The sequence below is a fragment of the Panulirus ornatus genome, chromosome 22 (genome assembly GCF_036320965.1).
Source record: "Panulirus ornatus isolate Po-2019 chromosome 22, ASM3632096v1, whole genome shotgun sequence".
Lineage (NCBI taxonomy): Eukaryota > Metazoa > Arthropoda > Malacostraca > Decapoda > Palinuridae > Panulirus > Panulirus ornatus.
The window spans coordinates 21,394,857-21,416,756 of record NC_092245.1 but is presented as its reverse complement, the minus strand read 5'-3'; the positions used below and the strand labels follow the sequence as shown (position 1 = coordinate 21,416,756).

Below are 21,900 nucleotides of genomic sequence, written 5' to 3'. Positions count from 1 at the left end.
GAAAGAATCTGCCCCTCCTGTCTCTGGGTCTCCTTGATAACCCCCAGACTCAAAAGCTGTACAATTTCCTGGCAAACAATTTCCTTTTCCTCGACATTAAACACATACTCAACTTCTTCAGCAAATAAAGGACCAATGTTAGCAACATCAATATCTAAATGGCAATGCTGAACAATATCTAAAATATTTAGATCACTGGTAATAGCATGTCACTCATGTACAAAATAGTGAAGTCTGCCAGCTTGAAAAGGATGACTCACCTCAGTTACTGCCGGGGATTGTGACCCCGGCCTCGGGAGTTTTTGTCTCAGGACCCTGCAGTGAGAAGGATTGCCGGTGCTCACTCCGGGGACCATTCGTGCGTTGGCCATATGAATGAAACCTGGCCATAAAACCCCTGTATGGCAGTCTCCCAGAAGAGCCCCTAAACTTGCCAGGACCAAACTTCGAGGTAGAGAGCGGTTTCCTTGGAGCAATCTTACTCCTTAACTTTTCAGACTCCTCAATGTGCTTGGCTGAGAGTGAGACATCATCCCCAAACAGAAGACGAGTCATGGGCACCTTGTCTGAACAGAGTTGAGCATACTTGTGGTTAATTTTGCGCTTGATGATGAACGGGCGAGCCAGATTATTCTTGTGATTAGCATGACCCAGGAGTGCCAGGGCACCATTAAGCATGCCCACTTCCTGGGCAACATCTGGTTGGCTAGTCTGGGCGATCTTGTCAAGCACTGTGAGTGACTTAGTCAAAATTGTGGCAGCCATAATAATGTCTTTCCCAACATCCTTCAAACGGAAGTCTGCCTTCTTGGCATCAGTCTTCAGTGCAACTAAAACTTGCAAGTTGCAATCCACGGGCGCTAAGGCATGACAGTTGTCTGGCCTCTTGGCTGCAGCATCCTCCAAAATCTCCTTATACTACTCCTCTTGCAAGCCGTGAGCAAATACATGGTCAACCATATCGGCAACATGCTGGTCAATGCCATCAGACACCTCATCCACAGGACCATAAGCCCTGGCGCACTGCAGGAGAAAACTGTCAGGCCGCCCGTCATTCTGAGAGACACAATCATCACTGGAAAGGTAATGCTCAGCTGGGGTAAAGCCCGAAAAACCCATGGGCGAGCGCGAGGGAGGCACCACCTGGCTAGAAAGGCCAATGTTTACATCGGCGGCCACCGCGGCGTCATCAGCCCCCCGACTGGGGCCTAAGTTCCTTTCCTCCTTCAATTTCTCCACATCACCATGTAAAGCAGCCAAAGCGTCCATCACCATGTTCCAGGGTGGCGCAGATGCCTCATCCCGTGAGGTAGAAGGCAAGGAACGTGTGTGCTGGGAAGCAGAGTCACCGCCATCACCAGTGATGTGACCATGGGGCCTATTGTTACCGCCCTGAAGAGCCTTCTGCTGAAAAGGGCTACTCCTGGAGCTAGTCCTATGCAAGGAGCCTTTCCTCACATGCCTGGCATGTTCAGAATCACCCTCCTTACTCGACCTCTGTATGCTGGTGGAACTGCCCAGGACATCCGACATGGCGGCGGCGATAGCAAGGCAGCGGTGCAGGTCAGTGTGAGAGTCGTCAACTCCACAAGTGCATCAACAATGCACTTCCCTCCCCGCTCCTAAACGGATCACGGGTGGTGTTGCAGCCAGCCCCAAACTGGGTCACAGGCTGTAGCAAAGTGTTTCCGCTCCAGAGGGATCACGGGAAGAAGGCTGCCGAGCTCGCAGCTGCAGAAAATTGTCTGGACGGCGCGAAGGAAGCACAGCAACTGGTGGCATGAAGCGGCAAAGCGTATCTCATGGGAAAGCGACCTCTAGCAGAGGTGTGATTTGCTGACATAAAATAAAGCTTGATCACCAAGCAGGATTAAGGAGGAAACTCTTTCAAGGGATAGAAACTTATATAATTAGAAGAGAGCCAAGGACACTTGTCAGAGGAGCCCTCTTGAAATGAGTCTAGGTTACCAGTGGAGTGCTATAGGGTTCTGTTCTGGGACCATTTCTCTTTTTTATCCATATGAATAATGTGCCTGAAGGTATGGACTCCTACCTGAATATGTTTGCAGATGATGCACAGGTCATGAGGGAAGCGAAAACTGAGGTTGGTTACATCAAATTACAAAGGTACCTTGTCAAACTTTGAAGTTACAGCTAAGACATATATAAAGTATAAGGATGAAATAGAGTGGAAGAAAACATAATTATGATTATTGTCTCACAGAAAATAAGCATCAGTATTCTGTAAGGATTTGGGAGTTAGCATTGTTCCAAACCTGTTGCTTGTATTCCACATCAGGAGTATAGCTAGGAGACAAACTGTCTTCTTGCAAATATCAGATTAGCTTTCAAGAATATGGATAAGGAAATATTAAGCAAGCTGTTCATGTTCTACCTCAGTTTAAGAGTAGAATGTGCTTCTCAAATTTGGAAACCACACCTAAAAAGCACAAAGAGCTAGCTCAATAGAGAAGGTCCGGAAGAGGAGAAACAAAGATGGTACCAGAATTAAGAGAGCTGATTTATGGGGCAAGGCAGTAGGCTTTAGATTTACCCACCTTGGAAGAAAGAAAAATGAGAAGTGACCTGATCACAACATTTAGATATTTACAACAGATCATTGACACTGAGAGTGAGCAATTCTTTGAGAGATGTAGGGGTGAAGCAACAGTAGAACATAGCATGAAATGAAGCAAAAAACTTGTTATAGTAGATTTAAAGAAGTTTTTTATAGTACAAGAGTGATGGATGGATAGAATAATATGACTGACACCTCGCATAAATTTTAGAAGGTGTATGATAGAGAATGTTCAAGAGATGGAACCCCATTAGTGTAATTATCTTTTTGTAATTACTTATTTGCATTGCACGGCGAAGGAGTTTTACACTTGTGGGGGGCCCCATCTCCTGAATACTCTTTGCTGTCATACAACCTCCTAAATTTATGTATGGTGTCAGCATTAACCATGTCCTCAGTCAGTCTGTTCCATTCATTAGCCAGTCTTGTCCTATAAGGGCATTTCTCGACATCCTTATTTACAAGTTTCTTACTTAATTTCATGTTATATCCTCTTGTTGGCCTGTCCCTATATCTCTCAAAGAATTATCCCCTGTCCACTTCATTGGCTTTTTTTAAAAAACGTACAGGTGTTAAACTTTTTGTGTAAAAACATCCTGTGGTACAATTAGATAATTACAAAGAAAAAAAAAGGTATTTACACCACATATTGTCCTCAAACATTTCATATCTCATGCATTCAACTTATTCTGTACTTCATGTCTTTAGCCCATGCATTTTTACATCCATACAACACCATTGGGACTACTGTGCCATCAAACATACCCATTTTTGACACTTCCAACAATGACCTGTCTTTCCACACACCCCTCAGTGTTGTGGAACTTATCCTCCTTACCCTACAAAAGGCCCACTTCAGCTCCCGTGGTTCCCAATACTGCCATGGCAATTCACAGATATATAAAACACCCCCACTTCCTCTAGGTTCATTCCATTAAAACTCACACCCTAATTGACCTTTCTCTTTCCATTGCTATATATGATAAACTTGCTTTTATTCACATTTCATCTCAGCTTTTCCCTTTCACGCATTCTTCCAAACTTTACACCAGATTCTGCAGTTTCTCACTTAAGTCTGCCAAGAGCACTTTGTTATCAGCAAACAACAAATTACTTGCTTTCCTGGCCCCTTTACCCAAAAACTGCATACCTGCTCCTCTCTTCAAGACCCTTGCATTCATCTCCCTCGCAGCTCCATCCATAATCAAATTATACAGCCATGATGATATCACATATCCCTGCTGCAGATGTACCTTCACCTGCAACCACTCACCCTCCTCTCTTCCTACTCAGACATTTCTTACCTTCTTGATAAAAGCTCTTCTTCTTCTCTTGGCTTTCCTTCTGCACTATATACTCATAACACCTTCCATAAGACATCTCTATCACCTGTATCATACATATCTCTGGACCCTTTAATGTCACAAAAAATAATCCCACTGCTTCTCTTAGTATTTCTCACACACATTCTTCTAAGCAAATGCCTCATCCACGCATCCAGTACTACTCCCGAAGCCATACCATTCCTCCCCAGCCTGAACTTTTGTGCATGCCATCACCTTCTCAGTCACCATTTTCCAATACAGCTTACAAGGTGTGTAAAGTGAACATTCACATCTGTTCCCCTTGCCTTTAATAGTGTCATTATACATGCATTCCACCAATCCTCAGGCACCTAACCATGAGCTAACTCTATGTGAAAAATTCTAACTAACCAGTCATCAACACAATCACCACCTTTCTTTAGAAAGTCAGTTGAAGTCCCATTCATTTCAGCTTTTTTTTTGCCACATTTCATCTTATGCAAGGCTTTCACCACCTCTTTAACTTACCTCAGACTGCCAGAAAGCATTAGTATGTGCCACTTGGGAAGTTGATTAAGAAGCTGGATCACCAGACAGGAATGAGAGAGACTTCTTTGAGGAATGGGATATTATCTAAGTGCTAAGTGGAGAGGAACAAATTGAGTTGAGGTCATCAGCAGAGTGCCACAGGGTTCTGTTGTGGGACCATTCTTCTTCATGATTTTTATGAATGACTTGCCAGTAGGTATGAGCTCCAACCTAAATATATTTGGAGATAATGCAAAGGTCATGAGGGACGTGAAAAGCAAGTGGGATTGGATCAACTTACAAAGGGACCTACATACATGTTTGATGAAGTTCATCCTGAGTAAATATAGAATAGTTAGGATATATTACAGAGCAAAAGAAGGCCTATATATGAATATCATTTAGCTGGGGACAAGTTGGAGGAATCTGTTTGTGAGACTTAGGAGTTGACATCTTCCCTGACTTGTCACCAGAGTCCCATCATAGAATACTTAAGGGGACCAACTGTGTGCAAGCAGATAAAAGAATTATATTCATGTTCATGTTTAAGGAAATATTAACCAAACTGTTCACATCCTTTATAAGGCCAGAGTTAGAATGAGTTTCTCAAGTTTAGTCACCACACTTGTAGAAGCTCAAAGAATTAATGGAGAAGGTCTAGTGGAGAGCAACAAAGATGGACTGGATTTAAGAGAGCTGAGTTACAGGGAAAGGCTATTGGCCTTAAGTTTGCCCACCTTGGAGGAAAGAGGAGTTAGTGGTGATCTGATCATAAGCTCTAAATTTTTGAAACAGATGGTGACGTAGGCATTTGTGTGAGAGATATAATGATATGTGAAACTAGAGGACATAACATGAAATTTAGAAAGATGTGAAGAAGTACTTTTATACGTACTATACCTCTGATGGATGAATTGAATGAAATTGATAAGACTTGGTAAATGTGTACAGCAAACACAGAAATGTAAAAAGTTGTAAGAGAGAGGAGTAAGTGGTGATCTGATCATAAGCTTTAGATTTTTGAAACAGATGGTGATGTAGGCATTTATGTGAGAGATATAATGATTTGTGGAGCTAAAGGACATAACATGAAATTTAGGAAGATGTGAAGTACTTTTATACATACTATAACTCTGATGGATAGATTGAATGAAATTAATGAAGACATGGTAAATGTGGACAGCTTACAGAAATGTAAAATGTTGTGTTATAGTAGAAAATATTCAAGGGATGGGTCCTTTTGAGTGTAAGACTCCCATTTTGTACAGTATGAATAGGGAATTACACATTAACTCCTTTGATAGCACTTCTCTTACAAGCCATATATTGTCCAAAAGTAGTCCCACTACTGACAACTGTGCATTGTACTGCAAGAAAACCAGTGGTTACAGTGAAATGTGCACTTCCTTGTCCCACTACTGACAACTGTGCATTGTGCTGCAAGAAAACCAGTGGTTACAGTGAAATGTGCACTTCCTTATTTATAGAATTGCTTCTTAATTTTTGCTAATAAAACCAGTGTTTTCATTGACTACAACTCTTTACATAAAATGCTTCCACTTCATCTGATCCCCAATTGTTGTTTTAGGATTTTTCCTTAAAATATCCCTAGGTCTTTGCATTTATTCATCTCTTCTGTGGATTATCTCTTCTGCATTGCTCTGTATCTTTTTGACCATCCTGCCAAAGTCTTCTACATAGATATTCTATTATTATCCCAGAATTGTGCAGTACCTCAGAAATTACTCTCATCAGAGAAGAAGATTCTTTTAAGAGTATGTGGTATCATATGTCATTGAAGAAAATCCCCAAAAAGGTGGTATACTTTCTTCTATGTTTGTGTGGGAAGTTATTGGGTGGACAAGGACTTGGGCTTGTGGCATATATGTGCCTAATTTTTGTACATTTATGGTGATTAGTGTTATTGGACTCCACCTGCTTGAAGTGGAGTGAAAAGATACAAGGTTATTTCTTCATCAGTTGATGAAGTTGAAGCTGAGTTCAGCTTTATCAGACAGCTGTTCACTTCTATGGAGTCTTTCCTGTCCCTGCACAGTCTTAAATCTACAGGTGACCAGGATAACTAAGAATGGGATCTTAGGGGTACATAATAATGATATTAACAATAATTTTAGAAAAATAATGATTTTAGTAATAATAATGATACTACTACAGCTATCTATCTATCTGTCTGTTTATCTATATTTCTGATGCCTGTTCCCACCTAGATCCCCCTCAAGCAAGTGAACTCCAGTGCTACTTCTTAGCCTTTAGTGCCTACCCTTAACAGGCCACTTGTAGAGGTCATCTTTAGTGCAGTGTTTGCAGAGGCCCTCTCCTATATACCTACTGCCTAATGTTCCCATGTAATACTTCTTAGTGTTTCTACTTATTGCTCTTGGTTAAATGTTTCTACCTACTACTTCTATCTATTACTCCTAACATTTTGCCAAAAGGCAGGGCTAGCACTGCAAGAACTAGAGTTATGAAGAATGAGTTAAGTGTTGTCAAGTATTATGTGTGACAAGGAGAGGTTGTGTGTTTGTAGACAGAATGCCAGTAGTCCACATATCAGTAAAGTAGAAATAAAAGACAGCTGCCTGGGTCAGAGGAGTTCAACTTGACAACCACTGAAGTAATGGCTTAGTATGCAGCCGTCACTAACCCTCCTGATGCTTAGGCAGGTAGTACTGGTAATATACCCCCCTGGTTGTGGCTGCCTACCATCTACAACCTACTCTTGTAATAATGATGATAATAATGTTTGTAAAAAAACAGTGATATTGTTGCTTTTTCAGCCTGATCACATAACACACTATAGTTTTTTCTTGGCATGATTTCACATTTCCCATGCATATCATATACATATTCTTTTTGCAAATAGTTATTCTCATATAGATATATGTATATATATGGTTTATGTATTTACATATTGTTTACACAGACAGAACTTTATTTTTTATTTTATTTTTTATTTTGCTTTGTCGCTGTCTCCCGCGTTTGCGAGGTAGCGCAAGGAAACAGATGAAAGAAATGGCCCAACCCACCCCCATACACATGTATGTACATACACGTCCACACACGCAAATATACATACCTATACATCTCAATGTACACATATATATACACACTCAGACACATACATATATACCCATGCACACAATTCACACTGCCTTTATTCATTCCCATCGCCACCTCGCCACACATGGAATACCATCCCCCTCCCCCCTCATGTGTGCGAGGTAGTGTTAGGAAAAGACAACAAAGGCCCCATTCGTTCACACTCAGTCTCTAGCTGTTATGCAATAATGCCCGAAACCACAGCTCCCTTTCCACATCCAGGCCCCACACAACTTTCCATGGTTTACCCCAGACGCTTCACATGCCCTGATTCAATCCACTGACAGCACGTCAACCCCGGTATACCACATCGATCCAATTCATTCTATTCCTTGCCTGCCTTTCACCCTCCTGCATGTTCAGGCCCCGATCACTCAAAATCTTTTTCACTCCATCTTTCCACTTCCAATTTGGTCTCCCACTTCTCCTCGCTCCCTCCACCTCCGACACATATATCCTCTTGGTCAATCTTTCCTCACTCATTCTCTCCATGTGCCCAAACCACTTCAAAACACCCTCTTCTGCTCTCTCAACCACGCTCTTTTTATTTCCACACATCTCTCTTACCCTTGCATTACTTACTCGATCAAACCACCTCACACCACACATTGTCCTCAAACATCTCATTTCCAGCACATCCACCCTCCTGAGCACAACTCTATCCATAGCCCATGCCTCACAACCATACAACATTGTTGGAACCACTCTTCCTTCAGACATACCCATTTTTGCTTTCCGAGATAATGTTCTCAACTTCCAAACTTTCTTCAAGGCTCCCAGGATTTTCGCCCCCTCCCCCACCCTATGATTCACTTCCGCTTCCATGGTTCCATCCGCTGCCAGATCCACATCCAGATATCTAAAACACTTTACTTCCTCCAGTTTTTCTCCATTCAACTTACCTCCCAATTGACTTGACCCTCAACCCTACTGTACCTAATAACCTTGCTCTTATTCACATTTACTCTTAACTCTCTTCTTTCACACACTTTACCAAACTCAGTCACCAGCTTCTGCAGTTTCTCACATGAATCAGCCACCAGCGCTGTATCATCAGCGAACAACAACTGACTCACTTCCCAAGCTCTCTCATCCACAACAGACTTCATACTTGCCCCTCTTCCCAAAACTCTTGCATTCACCTCCCTAACAACCCCATCCATAAACAAATTAAACAACCATGGAGACATCACACACCCCTGCCGCAAACCTACATTCACTGAGAACCAATCACTTTCCTCTCTTCCTACACGTACACATGCCTTACATCCTCAATAAAAACTTTTCACTGCTTCTAACAACTTGCCTCCCACACCATATATTCATAATACCTTCCACAGAGCATCTCTATCAACTCTATCATATGCCTTCTCCAGATCCATAAATGCTACATACAAATCCATTTGCTTTTTTAAGTATTTCTCACATACATTCTTCAAAGCAAACACCTGATCCACACATCCTCTACCACTTCTGAAACCACTTTACATGAATGAATTAAAGATAACCATATTATCGTGAAAAATGTAAGCATATAAGCACTTTTACATGATAAATTGTTCTTTTCCCGCGATAATAACTACAACAGTGGACATGTAAATCTGGCATCATACCAAAATTATGTATACACGCTCTTTTCAATGATCTGTGGGTAACTGAGATATGTGATACTCTCCCAACTGTGGCATAAGTCTGCTAGTGATGTCTATGGATAAGTGGTGGAATAAAGCGCCGCCTAAAAATTCACTGAGGGTGGAAGCCAATAGATCTGTATGTAAGGTACCTTGTTCATTTTTCATGTGAAGAAAAAAAAGCAGCATAAGGGTTAAAGACTTTTGTCTATACCACACACCCTTCTTTTAATTCTGCCTTTTCTGTTTCCAGTTATATTAAACATATTAACCATAACTGCTGCTGTTATTTTTAACATATCCTTACCCACATAAACTTTGTTTTGCACCCATACATCTTTATTCAGACTTCATGCATTCTCTCTGCTTAATTTTTTTTTTTCATTCACCAGAGCTTTCCGTGCATTTCCAGTTTTTCTCCTTTGCATGACTCTGCTGTCAACTTCAACTTTACTTCTACCATTCTTACTGAATTTTATAACAAGATATCCAAACTCAGTTCACAGCTTAAAAGTTCTTTGCTATACAGCTGATATTGCAGTGATCTCTCATCCCCTTGAAAAACTATCATCACATATTTTCATTCACTGGCAGCATCCTTCTCCTACATACATCATCGAGGAAGTCCATCATTTTGTTCAGCTGATCTTCTAATTTACCTTACAACACAACATCATCTGCATTCAGAAGGTGTGGGAACCTCCGAACTGTTTCGCCAAGATAATTACAGTCACCCCACCTCTCTCTCATCTTATGCAGTGCCTCATCCATGAAAGCAAGAAATAACCATGACATAACATTTCAAACGACTCACTTATATCACCACTTGATTTCACACATGCATTCTAAAAGCTATCAGAAATATTCAGAAACCATACGCGCACACACTATTCAGTCAGAATTTCCCCCCTAAATAGCATCTCAACTCACTTTATCTCAGGTTTTTTTTTTTTTAAACCATAAATGCAACTATTTTCCTCTTTTTCTCCATAATTTTCTCTGCCTGCTTGTGATTAATTTTTTGACACAGTCATTGACTGTCCATACAAGCTTTGCAAAGGAGACATTCCTCTGTAATTCTATCAGTCACTTTTATTCCCTTTTTCTGTATTCAGAGGAATAGTACTGCCTTCATTCGGTTATCAGGCACATGACAACTTTTCTATGCTTCTTTTCACATTTTCTGTATGCACTCAACAGCATTTTTCACTCCCATTCTTCACCATCTTACTTACCACTTCATTGATACCCACAGCTTCTCCATTCTTTAGGAGCTGTAATGCTCGCTTTAACTTCCTTATTCTTTCTTTATTATGGATTTGCTGAATTTGAAATGCTCATAGGCTGAATGAAAAATTTTACCATGAAAAGAAAGGTTAGGAGAATTTGCCATTGTGGTTTACTGAATATTAAACGTAAGTGAAAATGTATTATTTTTAGAACTTTGATATGATACACAGTAGTTAGGTAGGAGAGAAGTTTCAATCATGCTTTATGTTCAAATATACTGTCACTGATGTAGTATCTTAGCCTAATTCATCTCTGACCACTGCTAAGAGACAATTTTTTGTCATTGGAGTGATGTTTTATCATTTCATCTATTTCTTTTGCAGCTGACTACCCCTCAGTCGGCTCCTGTTTTATCTCCTGATTTTGTGCCTCAGTTCTCAGCTACTTTGGTACGATAATGTGCTTGATGCCGCATTAGCCCCATACCTAGTTTTGTTGCCTGTATCCCACACTCTCACCCTTTACTTTTTACCTCATAAGGACTGTTTGCAAACCATGCCTGACTAATGGTTACTTTTTTCTTTTATTGTTTCTAATGTAGTACACAGTAACATGTGAATGTTCGTGTTTTCCCTTAAGTCGTCATGTAGCATTCTCAATCTTTGATTAATACAAAAGTAAAATATATGTACCTGGTAATTCAACTGCAAATAGTCATTGGGAAATAAAGTATGATCAAGCAAGGTTTGTAAATATTGTCTGTTTTTGTAGCTTGGCCACCTTTACTGCTGTATTGCAGTGTTTCCATAGCTGAATTCATACAAGGTGTAATTGACCAATTGTTGGGCTGTTTAGTATTACAATGTATTTTAGACCATCCAGTAGAAAGGACCAAACACATGAAATTATTGTGTCCATTAGGATATTTTGCTTATTCATGATCATTGTGTCTATTATTTCTAGTCATTAAGAGAGAAACACTAATGTTTCATTAGACTTGTAATGAAAATATTCACTCCACAGTGCTGCAGACAAAGTAAATATTTCATAAACCCACTTCTTGGGTTAGACTCCAAGAGCATATTTTTTGTATTTAGTGTAGAATACTAGTAAAAAAGAAAAATCCCTTGTGACTGTACATTATGCACTTGTTTAAATTATAAGCTTATAGGTGACAGATTTACTGAAAATGTGTTTGCTTTTTCACATTTAAAATAATTTGTGGAAGACAGCTATGGGTATATTTCAAAAAAGATTCTGTTTCTATGAAAAAGAAATTAAGAGCATTAAAAAACTGTAAATCAAGTGTATGAAATGTTAATATTGATTTTCTGAATTACATTCAACCTTGTTATGGTAGCATTAGCTCAATAAGAAAAAAGAATTACCAAAGGAAAAGCTATTTTCTCTTTTTTTCTTAGTAGCAGATCCCAGTGTTGCCCTAAATATTCTACCCTGTGGTTTTCTTAACCACAAAAAATGTTTGAAAGAATATCATTCCAGAACCAAACTTTTGGTGTTGCTTGAATGAGGCAGCAAGACAAAGAGGGTTGTTGAGAAGTCAGTTTTTGATTAGTAGTAGTAATTCTATAATTTGTGACAGGTTGGCATCCTTGGCTTTTTTGCTATCCTGATGGCTTTGAGTTGGGAACTTTATTTCAACAATTTGATTACACAGTAATGTACATGTGGCTTCCTGTAAAATTGGCATGCCTACAGTCTCTTTCAGCAAGAAATGAATATGAGGATGAAATACAGGAATAAATTATGAACAAGACAGGTTGGAAGTTGTGAGTAGTTTGAGAAAGAGTAACTTAGATTTTGCAAGGTAAGGCTAAGAGGTAGCAGGACTTTCAAATATAGTAGAGTGAACAGTATAAGATTATGTTTGGAAGATGATTCAGATACTTGTGTGAAGAAAAGTATGCTGATGAAAGATGAATGGTTGAAAAATGTGTGTGCTTGTTAGTGTGACAGCTCAAAACGTAGTTGCAAAGTTTTAAGGGTTTAAAAGAACCACTGCACCATGTAATGAAAAATATGTGGAGGTTCAAGAAAATGAGTGGAGAATTATAAAAAGAACAGTTAAGGATGTGAATCTAGGGGTGAAGAGTCTTTATTTGCTGATTTCATCAGATGGGTAGGTGAGATAAAAGTAGAGGGAGGGTTGGGTAGATGTAGGGTTCCAGATGATAATGGTGTAAAAGCACGTGGAATGTATGCATCAGCAGGTAATGCGTGTCGCAAATACATGTTTTGTTTATACCCACAAATGTTCATGATAAATGCCCACAGAAGGCAGAGTAAACAAGAACATGAGTATATGTGTTAGGAATGAAAGAAAATATGAAAGGAGAGGACTAGTGGAAGGTTCAGTGAGTGGCATGCCTGATGACAGTAATGTTTATGGTAGCCTTGTATTTTTTGATGGTGTGGGAGGTAAGTTAGAAGCAGTGAAAAGTTTTTATCGAGGATGTAAGGCATGTGTACGTGTAGGAAGAGGAAAGTGATTGGTTCTCAATGAATGTTGGTTTGTGGCAGGGGTGCGTGATGTCTCCATGGTTGTTTAATTTGTTTATGGATGGGGTTGTGGGGTTGTTAGGGAGGTGAATGCAAGAGTTTTGGAAAGAGGGGCAAGTATGCAGTCTGTTGTGGATGAGAGAGCTTGGGAAGTGAGTCAGTTGTTGTTCACTGATGATACAGTGCTGGTGACTGATTTGGGTGAGAAACTGCAGAAGCTGGTGACTGAGTTTGGTAAAGTGTGTGAAAGAAGAAAGCTGAGAGTAAATGTGAATAAGAGCAAGGTTATTAGGAACAGTAGGGTTGAGGGCAAGTCAATTGGGAGGTAAGTTTAAATGGATAAAAACTGGAGGAAGTGAAGTGTTTTAGATATCTGGGAGTGGATTTGGCAGCGAATGGAACCATGGAAGTGGAAGTGAATCATAGGGTGGGGGAGGGGCCGAAAGTTCTGGGAGCGTTGAAAACTGTGTGGAAGACAAGAACGTTATCTTTGAAATCAAAAATGGGCATGTTTGAAGGAATAGTGGTTCCAGCAAGGTTATATATATGGTTGCGAGGCATGGGCTATAGATAGAGTTGTGCAGAGGAGGGTGGATGTGCTGGAAATGAGATGTTTGAGAACAATATGTGGTGTGAGGTGGTTTGATCAAGTAAGTAATGAAAGGGTAAGAGAGATGTGTTGTAATAAAAAGAGTGTGGTTGAGAGAGCAGAAGAGGGTGTTTTGAAATGGTTTGGTCACATGGAGAGAATGAGTGAGGAAAGATTGACCAAGAGGATATATGTGTCAGAGGTGGAGGGAACGAGGAGAAGTGGGAGACCAAATTGGAGGTGGAAAGATGGAGTGAAAAAGATTTTAAGTGATCGGGGCCTGAACATGCAGAAGGGTGAAAGGCGTGCAAGGAAAAGAGTGAATTGGAACAATGTGGTATACCGGGGTCGACGTGCTGTCAATGGATTGAACCAGGGCATGTAAAGTGTCTGGGGTAAACCATGGAAAGTTTTGTGGGTCCTGGATGTGGAAAGGGAGCTGTGGTTTCGGTGCATTATACATGACAGCTAGAGACTGAGTGAGAACGAATGTTTCCTTTGTTGTCTTTTCCTAGCGCTACCTCACGCACAGGAGGGGGGATGGGGTTGTTATTTCATGTGTGGCGGGGTGGCGACGGGAATGAATAAGGGCAGACTATGAATTATGTACCTGTGTATATATGTATATGTCTGTGTGTGTATATATATATGTATACGTTGAGATGTATTGGTATGTATATGTGCTTGTGTGGACGTGTATGTATGTACATGTGTATGTGGGTGGGTTGGGCCATTCTTTTGTCTGTTTTCTTGTGCTACCTCGCTAACACGGGAGACAGCGACAAAGTATGATAAATAAAATAAATAATAAAAGACTAGAAATGTGAATGAAAAATAGGTTTTGAGTGATACTGATTCCTTTAAGATTTAAAAGTAGTGGTGAAAGAAGGGCAAAGAGCTTAGAATATGACCCTTGTCAAGTAACTTATGAAACTGAAAGAAAAGACTGTCATTAGATTCCTTACACCTGTTAGAAGTGATGCATTGAACAGGGATCTACATGTCATTTACATAGGTCCAGAATCCTTGCATGAGTATCTAAGGCTTGTACATATTGACCTGGAGACTTTGGTAAGGTAAAACACCTTATCAGTAATACCTTGCTCCTCTGACCTTTTCAGAATGCTGTTTTGCTTGAAGGTATGACCAATAGTTCATGTCAAGTGAAGTATTTTGACAGCCTAACCTTTAGAAGATATACCAGGAACATTCATTTACTTTACGTAAATCCAGGGAGTAAATAAGGACACGAGTCAAAACTATCCATCAAAATATGCACATCCTAATGAGAAAGACAGATATATCTCAATTGCTGATCTAAAATAGTGGCATCTTTAGGAGTCACTGACCTTAGTGCCATCAGCAAAAGCCACAAATGTTCTGTACTCTGTTTGCTAGGGTGGCTGCATCATGAAAAGCAGTCATGGAATTAGCGCTATGAAATGATCTGGTCATCTGGGCAATCATCTTAAGAAAGTATTTCTGGCAGATTTTTATGAAGTTCAGAAAATGTAAGTGCAGCATCTGCATAATTTGAACTCTAAATTTTCGAAGATGGAAATAAGATTTGTGGAAAAAGCATATTTTTAAAAGTGAAATAATGTATAAAGACTTCTAAAAAGCAGATTTAGCAAAGACAAATTATGCATGCCTAAAAACATTAGTATTTACTCAGACTACAGTAAGTAAGTTTTTCATAAAGAATTCTTTCTCAAACAGAACCATTAAAAGATATGAATTTCTTGTGAGGCATATGTTTTTTTGTTCTTTGCAATATTATTCATGCTTAAATTCAGTTTTGTTTTTAAAATATCCTGTGAAAATTGTCTCCAGTTTTGGGAGCAGCATGCCTGAAGATGAAAAGGAAGAGAAATGTATAAAATATAGTGATGGTGGGAATACTTAAATAACAGCTATCCATATGATTTTATAAAAGTATTGAAATTATTGTAATTAATGTTTTTTTGAACTTTATAAATGTTAGTAAATTGAAGCATGGAGCTGTATTCCAGACTAGACTTCAATAAAATTGATAGAAAATTTGTGCTTTTAAGGAAGAAAGAGCAGTGATGTGGAATATTCGTCTCAGGTCTTGTAAGTAGTTAAAACTGTAAGACTAGCAAAGGACATACAGATCAAAGAGAAACATAAGAAGTAAGCCACACCTTCCTGAGCCTAGAAGGGACCAAATCTGGCACAAGAGCGTGTTTTGAGCTTCTCGATAAAACTTATACTGATTGAACTGGCAAATTAAAAAAAATGTAGGAAGGCAGTTGGAGTGACTATGTTGTTGATTGGTTTGTTAGGATTTTCATTGTACGGTTGAATCATGGTCAGTTGCATGAGGATTGGCAGAATGCATGTATAGTGCCATTGTATAAAGGCAAAGGGGAAAAAGGTGAGTGTTCAAATTACAGTAATATAAGTTTGTTGAATGTACCTGGGTTATTATATGGAATGCAGTAAACCTGCGATTTAACGGACTGATGGAGGAAGGGATGTCTATTAATGCCGAAATCAAATGTAACCTATGAGCCATTTTTTAAGGTCATATTTCTCCCCTATCCCTGGGGATAGGGGAGAAAGAATACTTCCCACGCATTCCTCACGAGTCGTAGAAGGCGACTAAAGGGGACGGGAGTGGGGGACTAGAAACCCTCCCCTCCTTGTATTTTAACTTTCTAAAGAGGGAAACAGAAGCAGGAGTCATGCGGTGAGTGGTCATCCTCCTTGAAGGCTCAGATTGGGGTGTCTAAATGTATGTGGGTGTAACCAATATGAGAAAAAAGGAGAGATAGGTATTATGTTTGAGGAAAGAACCTGGATGATTTGGCTCTGAGTGAAACGAAGCTCAAGAGTAAAGGAGAAGAGTGGTATGGGAATGTTTTAGGAGTAAAGTCAGGGGTTGGTGAGAGGACAAGAGCAAGGGAAGGAGTAGCACTACTCCTGAAACAGGAGTGGTGGGAGTATGTGATAGAGTGTAAGAAAGTAAACTTTAGATTGATATGGGAAAACTGAAAATGGATGGAGAGAGATGGGTGATTATTGGTGCATATGTACCTGGGCATGAGAAGAAAGATCACGGGAGGCAAGTGTTTTGGGAGCAGCTGATTGAGTGTGTTAGTAGTTTTGATGCACAAGATCGGGTTATAGTGATAGGCGATTTAAATGCAAAGGTGAATAATGTGGCAGTTGAGGGAATAATTGGTGTAATGGGGTGTTCAGTGTTGTAAATGAAAATGGTGAAGAGCTTGTAGATTTGTGTGCTGAAAAAGGACTGATGATTGGGAATACCTGGTTTAAAAAGCGAGATATACATAAGTATACGTGTGTAAGTAGGAGAGATGGCCAGAGAGTGTTATTTGATTATGAGTTAATTGATAAGTGCATGAAAGAGAGACTTTTGGATGTTAATGTGCTGAGAGGTGCAACTGGAGGGATGTCCGATCATTATCTTGTGGAGGCGAAAGTGAAGATTTGTAGAGTTTTTCAGAAAAGAAGAGAGAATGTTGGGGTGAAGAGAGTGGTTAGAGCAAGTGAGCTTGGGAAGGAGACTTGTGTGAGGAAGTACCAGGAGAGACTGAGTACAGAATGGAAAAAGGTGAGAACAAAGGACATAAGGGGGATGGGGGAGGAATGGGATGTATTTAGGGAAGCAGTGATGGCTTGCGCAAAAGAAGCTTGTGGCATGAGAAGAGTGGGAGGTGGGCAGATTAGAAAGGGTATTGAGTGGTGGGATGAAGTAAGATTGTTAGTGAAAGAGAAGAGAGAGGCATCTGGACGATTTTTGCAGGAAAATAATGCAAATGAGTGGGAGATGTATAAAAGAACGAGGCAGGAGGTCAAGAGAAAGGTGCAAGAGGTGAAAAGAGGGCAAATAAGAGTTCGGGTGAGAGAGTATCGTTAAATCTTAGGGAGAATAAAAAGATATTCGGAAGGAGGTAAATAAAGTGCGTAAGACAAGAGAACAAATGGGAACATCGGTGAAGGGGGCTAATGGAGAGGTGATAACAAGTAGTGGTGATGTAAGAAAGAGATGGAGTGAGTATTTTGAAGGTTTGTTGAATGTGATAGATGATTGAGTGGCAGATATAGGGTGTTTTGGTTGAGGTTGTGTGCAAAGTGAGAAGGTTAGGGAGAATGATTTGGTAAACAGAGAAGAGGTAGTAAAAGCTTTGCAGAAGATAAAGCTGGCAAGGCAGTGGGTTTGGATGGTATTGCAGTACGAAGAGAGGAAAGTGATTGGTTCTCAGTGAATGTCGGTTTGCGGCAGGGGTGCGTGATGTCTCCATGCTTGTCTAATTTGTTTATGGATGGGGTTGTTAGGGAGGTGAATGCAAGAGTTTTGGAGAGAGGAGCAAGTATGCAGTCTGTTGTTGATGAGAGAGCTTGGTGGCTGATTTGGGTGAGAAACTGCAGAGGCTAGTGACTGAGTTTGGTAAAGTGTGTGAAAGAAGAATGCTGAGAGTAAATGTGAATAAGAGCAAGGTTATTAGGCACAGTAGGGTTGGGGGACAGGTCAGTTGGGATGTAAGTTTGAATAGAGAAGAACTGTAGGATATCTGGGAGTGGATTTGGCAGCAGATGGAACCATGAAAGTGGAGGTAAATCACAGGGTGGGGGAGGGGGCAAAAGTTCTGGGAGCGTTGAAAAATGTGTGGAAGGCGAGAACATTATCTCAGAAAGCAAAAATGGGTTTGTTTGAAGGAATAGTGGTTCCAACAATGTTGTATGGTTGCAAGGCGTGGGCTATAGATAGAGTTGTGCGGAGGAGGGTGGATGTGTTGGAAATGAGATGTTTGAGGACAATATATGGTGTGAGGTGGTTTGACCAAGTAAGTAATGAAAGGGTAAGAGAGATGTGTGGTAATAAAAAGAGTGTGGTGGAGAGAGCAGAAGAGGGTGTTTTGAAATGGTTTGGTCATATGTAGAGAATGAGTGAGGAAGGATTGACAAAGAGGATATATGTGTCAGAGGTGGAGGGAACGAGGAGATGTGGGAGACCAAATTGGAGGTGGAAAGATGGAGTGAAAAAGATTTTGAGCGATTAGGGCCTGAACTTGCAGGAGGGTGAAGGCGTACAAGGAATAGAGTGAATTGAAATGATGTGATATACCGGGGTTGACGTGCTGTCAATGGATTGAATCAGGGCGTGTGAAGCATCTGGGGTAAACCATGGAAAGTTTTGTGGGGCCTGGATGTGGAAAGGGAGCTGTGGTTTCGGTGTGGTTTCATATATATATATATATATATATATATATATATATATATATATATATATATATATATATATATATATAAATATATATATGACTGACAGGCACACGAGAGAGACTTTTGGATGTTAATGTGCTGAGAGGTGCAACTGGAGGGATGTCTGATCATTATCTTGTGGAGGCTAAGGTGAAGATTTGTATGGGTTTTCAGAAAAGAAGAGTGAATGTTGGGGTGAAGAGGGTGGTGAGAGTAAGTGAGCTTGGGAAGGAGACTTGTGTGAGGAAGTACCAGGAGAGACTGAGTACAGAATGGAAAAAGGTGAGAACAATGGAAGTAAGGGGAGTGGGGGAGGAATGGGATGTATTTAGGGAATCAGTGATGGATTGCGCAAAAGATGCTTGTGGCATGAGAAGAGTGGGAGGTGGGTTGATTAGAAAGGGTAGTGAGTGGTGGGATGAAGAAGTAAGAGTATTAGTGAAAGAGAAGAGAGAGGCATTTGGACGATTTTTGCAGGGAAAAAATGAAATTGAGTGGGAGATGTATAAAAGAAAGAGACAGGAGGTCAAGAGAAAGGTGCAAGAGGTGAAAAAAAGGGCAAATGAGAGTTGGGGTGAGAGAGTATCATTAAATTTTAGGGAGAATAAAAAGATATTCTGGAAGGAGGCAAATAAAGTGCGTAAGACAAGGGAGCAAATGGGAACTTCAGTGAAGGGCGCAAATGGGGAGGTGATAACAAGTAGTGGTGATGTGAGAAGGAGATGGAGTGAGTATTTTGAAGGTTTGTTGAATGTGTTTGATGATAGAGTGGCAGATATAGGGTGTTTTAGTCGAGGTGGTGTGCAAAGTGAGAGGGTTAGGGAAAATGATTTGGTAAACAGAGAAGAGGTAGTAAAAGCTTTGCGGAAGATGAAAGCCGGCAAGGCAGCAGGTTTGGATGGTATTGCAGTGGAATTTATTAAAAAAGGGGGTGACTGTATTGTTGACTGGTTGGTAAGGTTATTTAATGTATGTATGAATCATGGTGAGGTGCCTGAGGATTGGCGGAATGCGTGCATAGTGCCATTGTACAAAGGCAAAGGGGATAAGAGTGAGTGCTCAAATTACAGAGGTATAAGTTTGTTGAGTATTCCTGGTAAATTATATGGGAGGGTATTGATTGAGAGGGTGAAGGCATGTACAGAGCATCAGATTGGGGAAGAGCAGTGTGGTTTCAGAAGTGGTAGAGGATGTGTGGATCAGGTGTTTGCTTTGAAGAATGTATGTGAGAAATACTTAGAAAAGCAAATGGATTTGTATGTAGCATTTATGGATCTGGAGAAGGCATATGATAGAGTTGATAGAGATGCTCTGTGGAAGGTATTAAGAATATATGGTGTGGGAGGCAAGTTGTTAGAAGCAGTGAAAAGTTTTTATCGAGGATGTAAGGCATGTGTACGTGTAGGAAGAGAGGAAAGTGATTGGTTCTCAGTGAGTGTAGGTTTGCGGCAGGGGTGTGTGATGTCTCCATGGTTGTTTAATTTGTTTATGGATGGGGTTGTTAGGGAGGTGAATGCAAGAGTTTTGGAAAGAGGGGCAAGTATGAAGTCTGTTGGAGATGAGAGAGCTTGGGAAGTGAGTCAGTTGTTGTTCGCTGATGATACAGCGCTGGTGGCTGATTCATGTGAGAAACTGCAGAAGCTGGTGACTGAGTTTGGTAAAGTGTGTGGAAGAAGAAAGTTAAGAGTAAATGTGAATAAGAGCAAGGTTATTAGGTACAGTAGGGTTGAGGGTCAAGTCAATTGGGAGGTGAGTTTGAATGGAGAAAAACTGGAGGAAGTGAAGTGTTTTAGATATCTGGGAGTGGATCTGGCAGCGGATGGAACCATGGAAGCGGAAGTGGATCATAGGGTGGGGGAGGGGGCGAAAATTCTGGGAGCCTTGAAGAATGTGTGGAAGTCGAGAACATTATCTCGGAAAGCAAAAATGGGTATGTTTGAAGGAATAGTGGTTCCAACAATGTTGTATGGTTGCGAGACGTGGGCTATGGATAGAGTTGTGCGCAGGAGGATGGATGTGCTGGAAATGAGACGTTTGAGGACAATATGTGGTGTGAGGTGGTTTGATCGAGTAAGTAACGTAAGGGTAAGAGAGATGTGTGGAAATAAAAAGAGCGTGGTTGAGAGAGCAGAAGAGGGTGTTTTGAAATGGTTCGGGCACATGGAGAGAATGAGTGAAGAAAGATTGACCAAGAGAATATATGTGTCGGAGGTGGAGGGAACGAGGAGAAGAGGGAGACCAAATTGGAGGTGGAAAGATGGAGTGAAAAAGATTTTGTGTGATCGGGGCCTGAACATGCAGGAGGGTGAAAGGAGGGCAAGGAATAGAGTGAATTGGAGTGATGTGGTATACCGGGGTTGACGTGCTGTCAGTGGATTGAATCAGGGCATGTGAAGCGTCTGGGGTAAACCATGGAAAGCTGTGTAGGTATGTATATTTGCGTGTGTGGACGTATGTATATACATGTGTATGGGGGTGGGTTGGGCCATTTCTTTCGTCTGTTTTCTTGCGCTACCTCGCAAACGCGGGAGACGGCAGCAAAGCAAAAAAAAAAAAATAATATATATATATATATATATATATATATATATATATATATATATATATATATATATATATATATCCCTGGGGATAGGGGAGCAAGAATACTTCCCACGTATTCCCTGCGTGTCGTAGAAGGCGACTAAAAGGGGAGGGAGCGGGGGGCTGGAAATCCTCCCCTCTCGTTTTTTTTTTTTTTTTTTTTTTTTTTTTTTTTTTCTTCCAAAAGAAGGAACAGAGAATTGGGCCAGGTGAGGGTAGTCCCTCAAAGGCTCAGTCCTCTGTTCTTAACGCTACCTCGCTAATGCGGGAAATGGCGAATAGTTTGAAAGAAAAGAAAGATATATATATATATATGGAAGTAAGGGGAGTGGGGGAGGAATGGGATGTATTTAGGGAATCAGTGATGGATTGCGCAAAAGATGCTTGTGGCATGAGAAGAGTGGGAGGTGGGTTGATTAGAAAGGGTAGTGAGTGGTGGGATGAAGAAGTAAGAGTATTAGTGAAAGAGAAGAGAGAGGCATTTGGACGATTTTTGCAGGGAAAAAATGAAATTGAGTGGGAGATGTATAAAAGAAAGAGACAGGAGGTCAAGAGAAAGGTGCA

General features: G+C 40.5%; 1 protein-coding gene and 1 pseudogene across 14 annotated transcripts in view; one reads left to right on the top strand and one right to left on the bottom strand.

The window, feature by feature from the left end:
• The window catches only part of dop (microtubule-associated serine/threonine (MAST) protein kinase dop), a 1,162,440-nt gene that overhangs the window by 1,122,608 nt on the left and 17,932 nt on the right, over positions 1 to 21,900 (top strand). For 11 of the 14 annotated variants that reach the window (XM_071676293.1, XM_071676295.1, XM_071676294.1 and 8 more), the window contains one exon: positions 10,775 to 10,840. The exons of the other annotated variants lie outside the window; for them this stretch is intronic. In XM_071676293.1, the coding sequence (XP_071532394.1) occupies positions 10,775 to 10,840 (66 nt within the window). The remainder of the gene's footprint in view (positions 1 to 10,774; positions 10,841 to 21,900) is intronic. 14 annotated transcript variants of the gene reach the window in all.
• On the bottom strand, positions 262 to 10,602 carry LOC139756489 (uncharacterized; annotated as a pseudogene).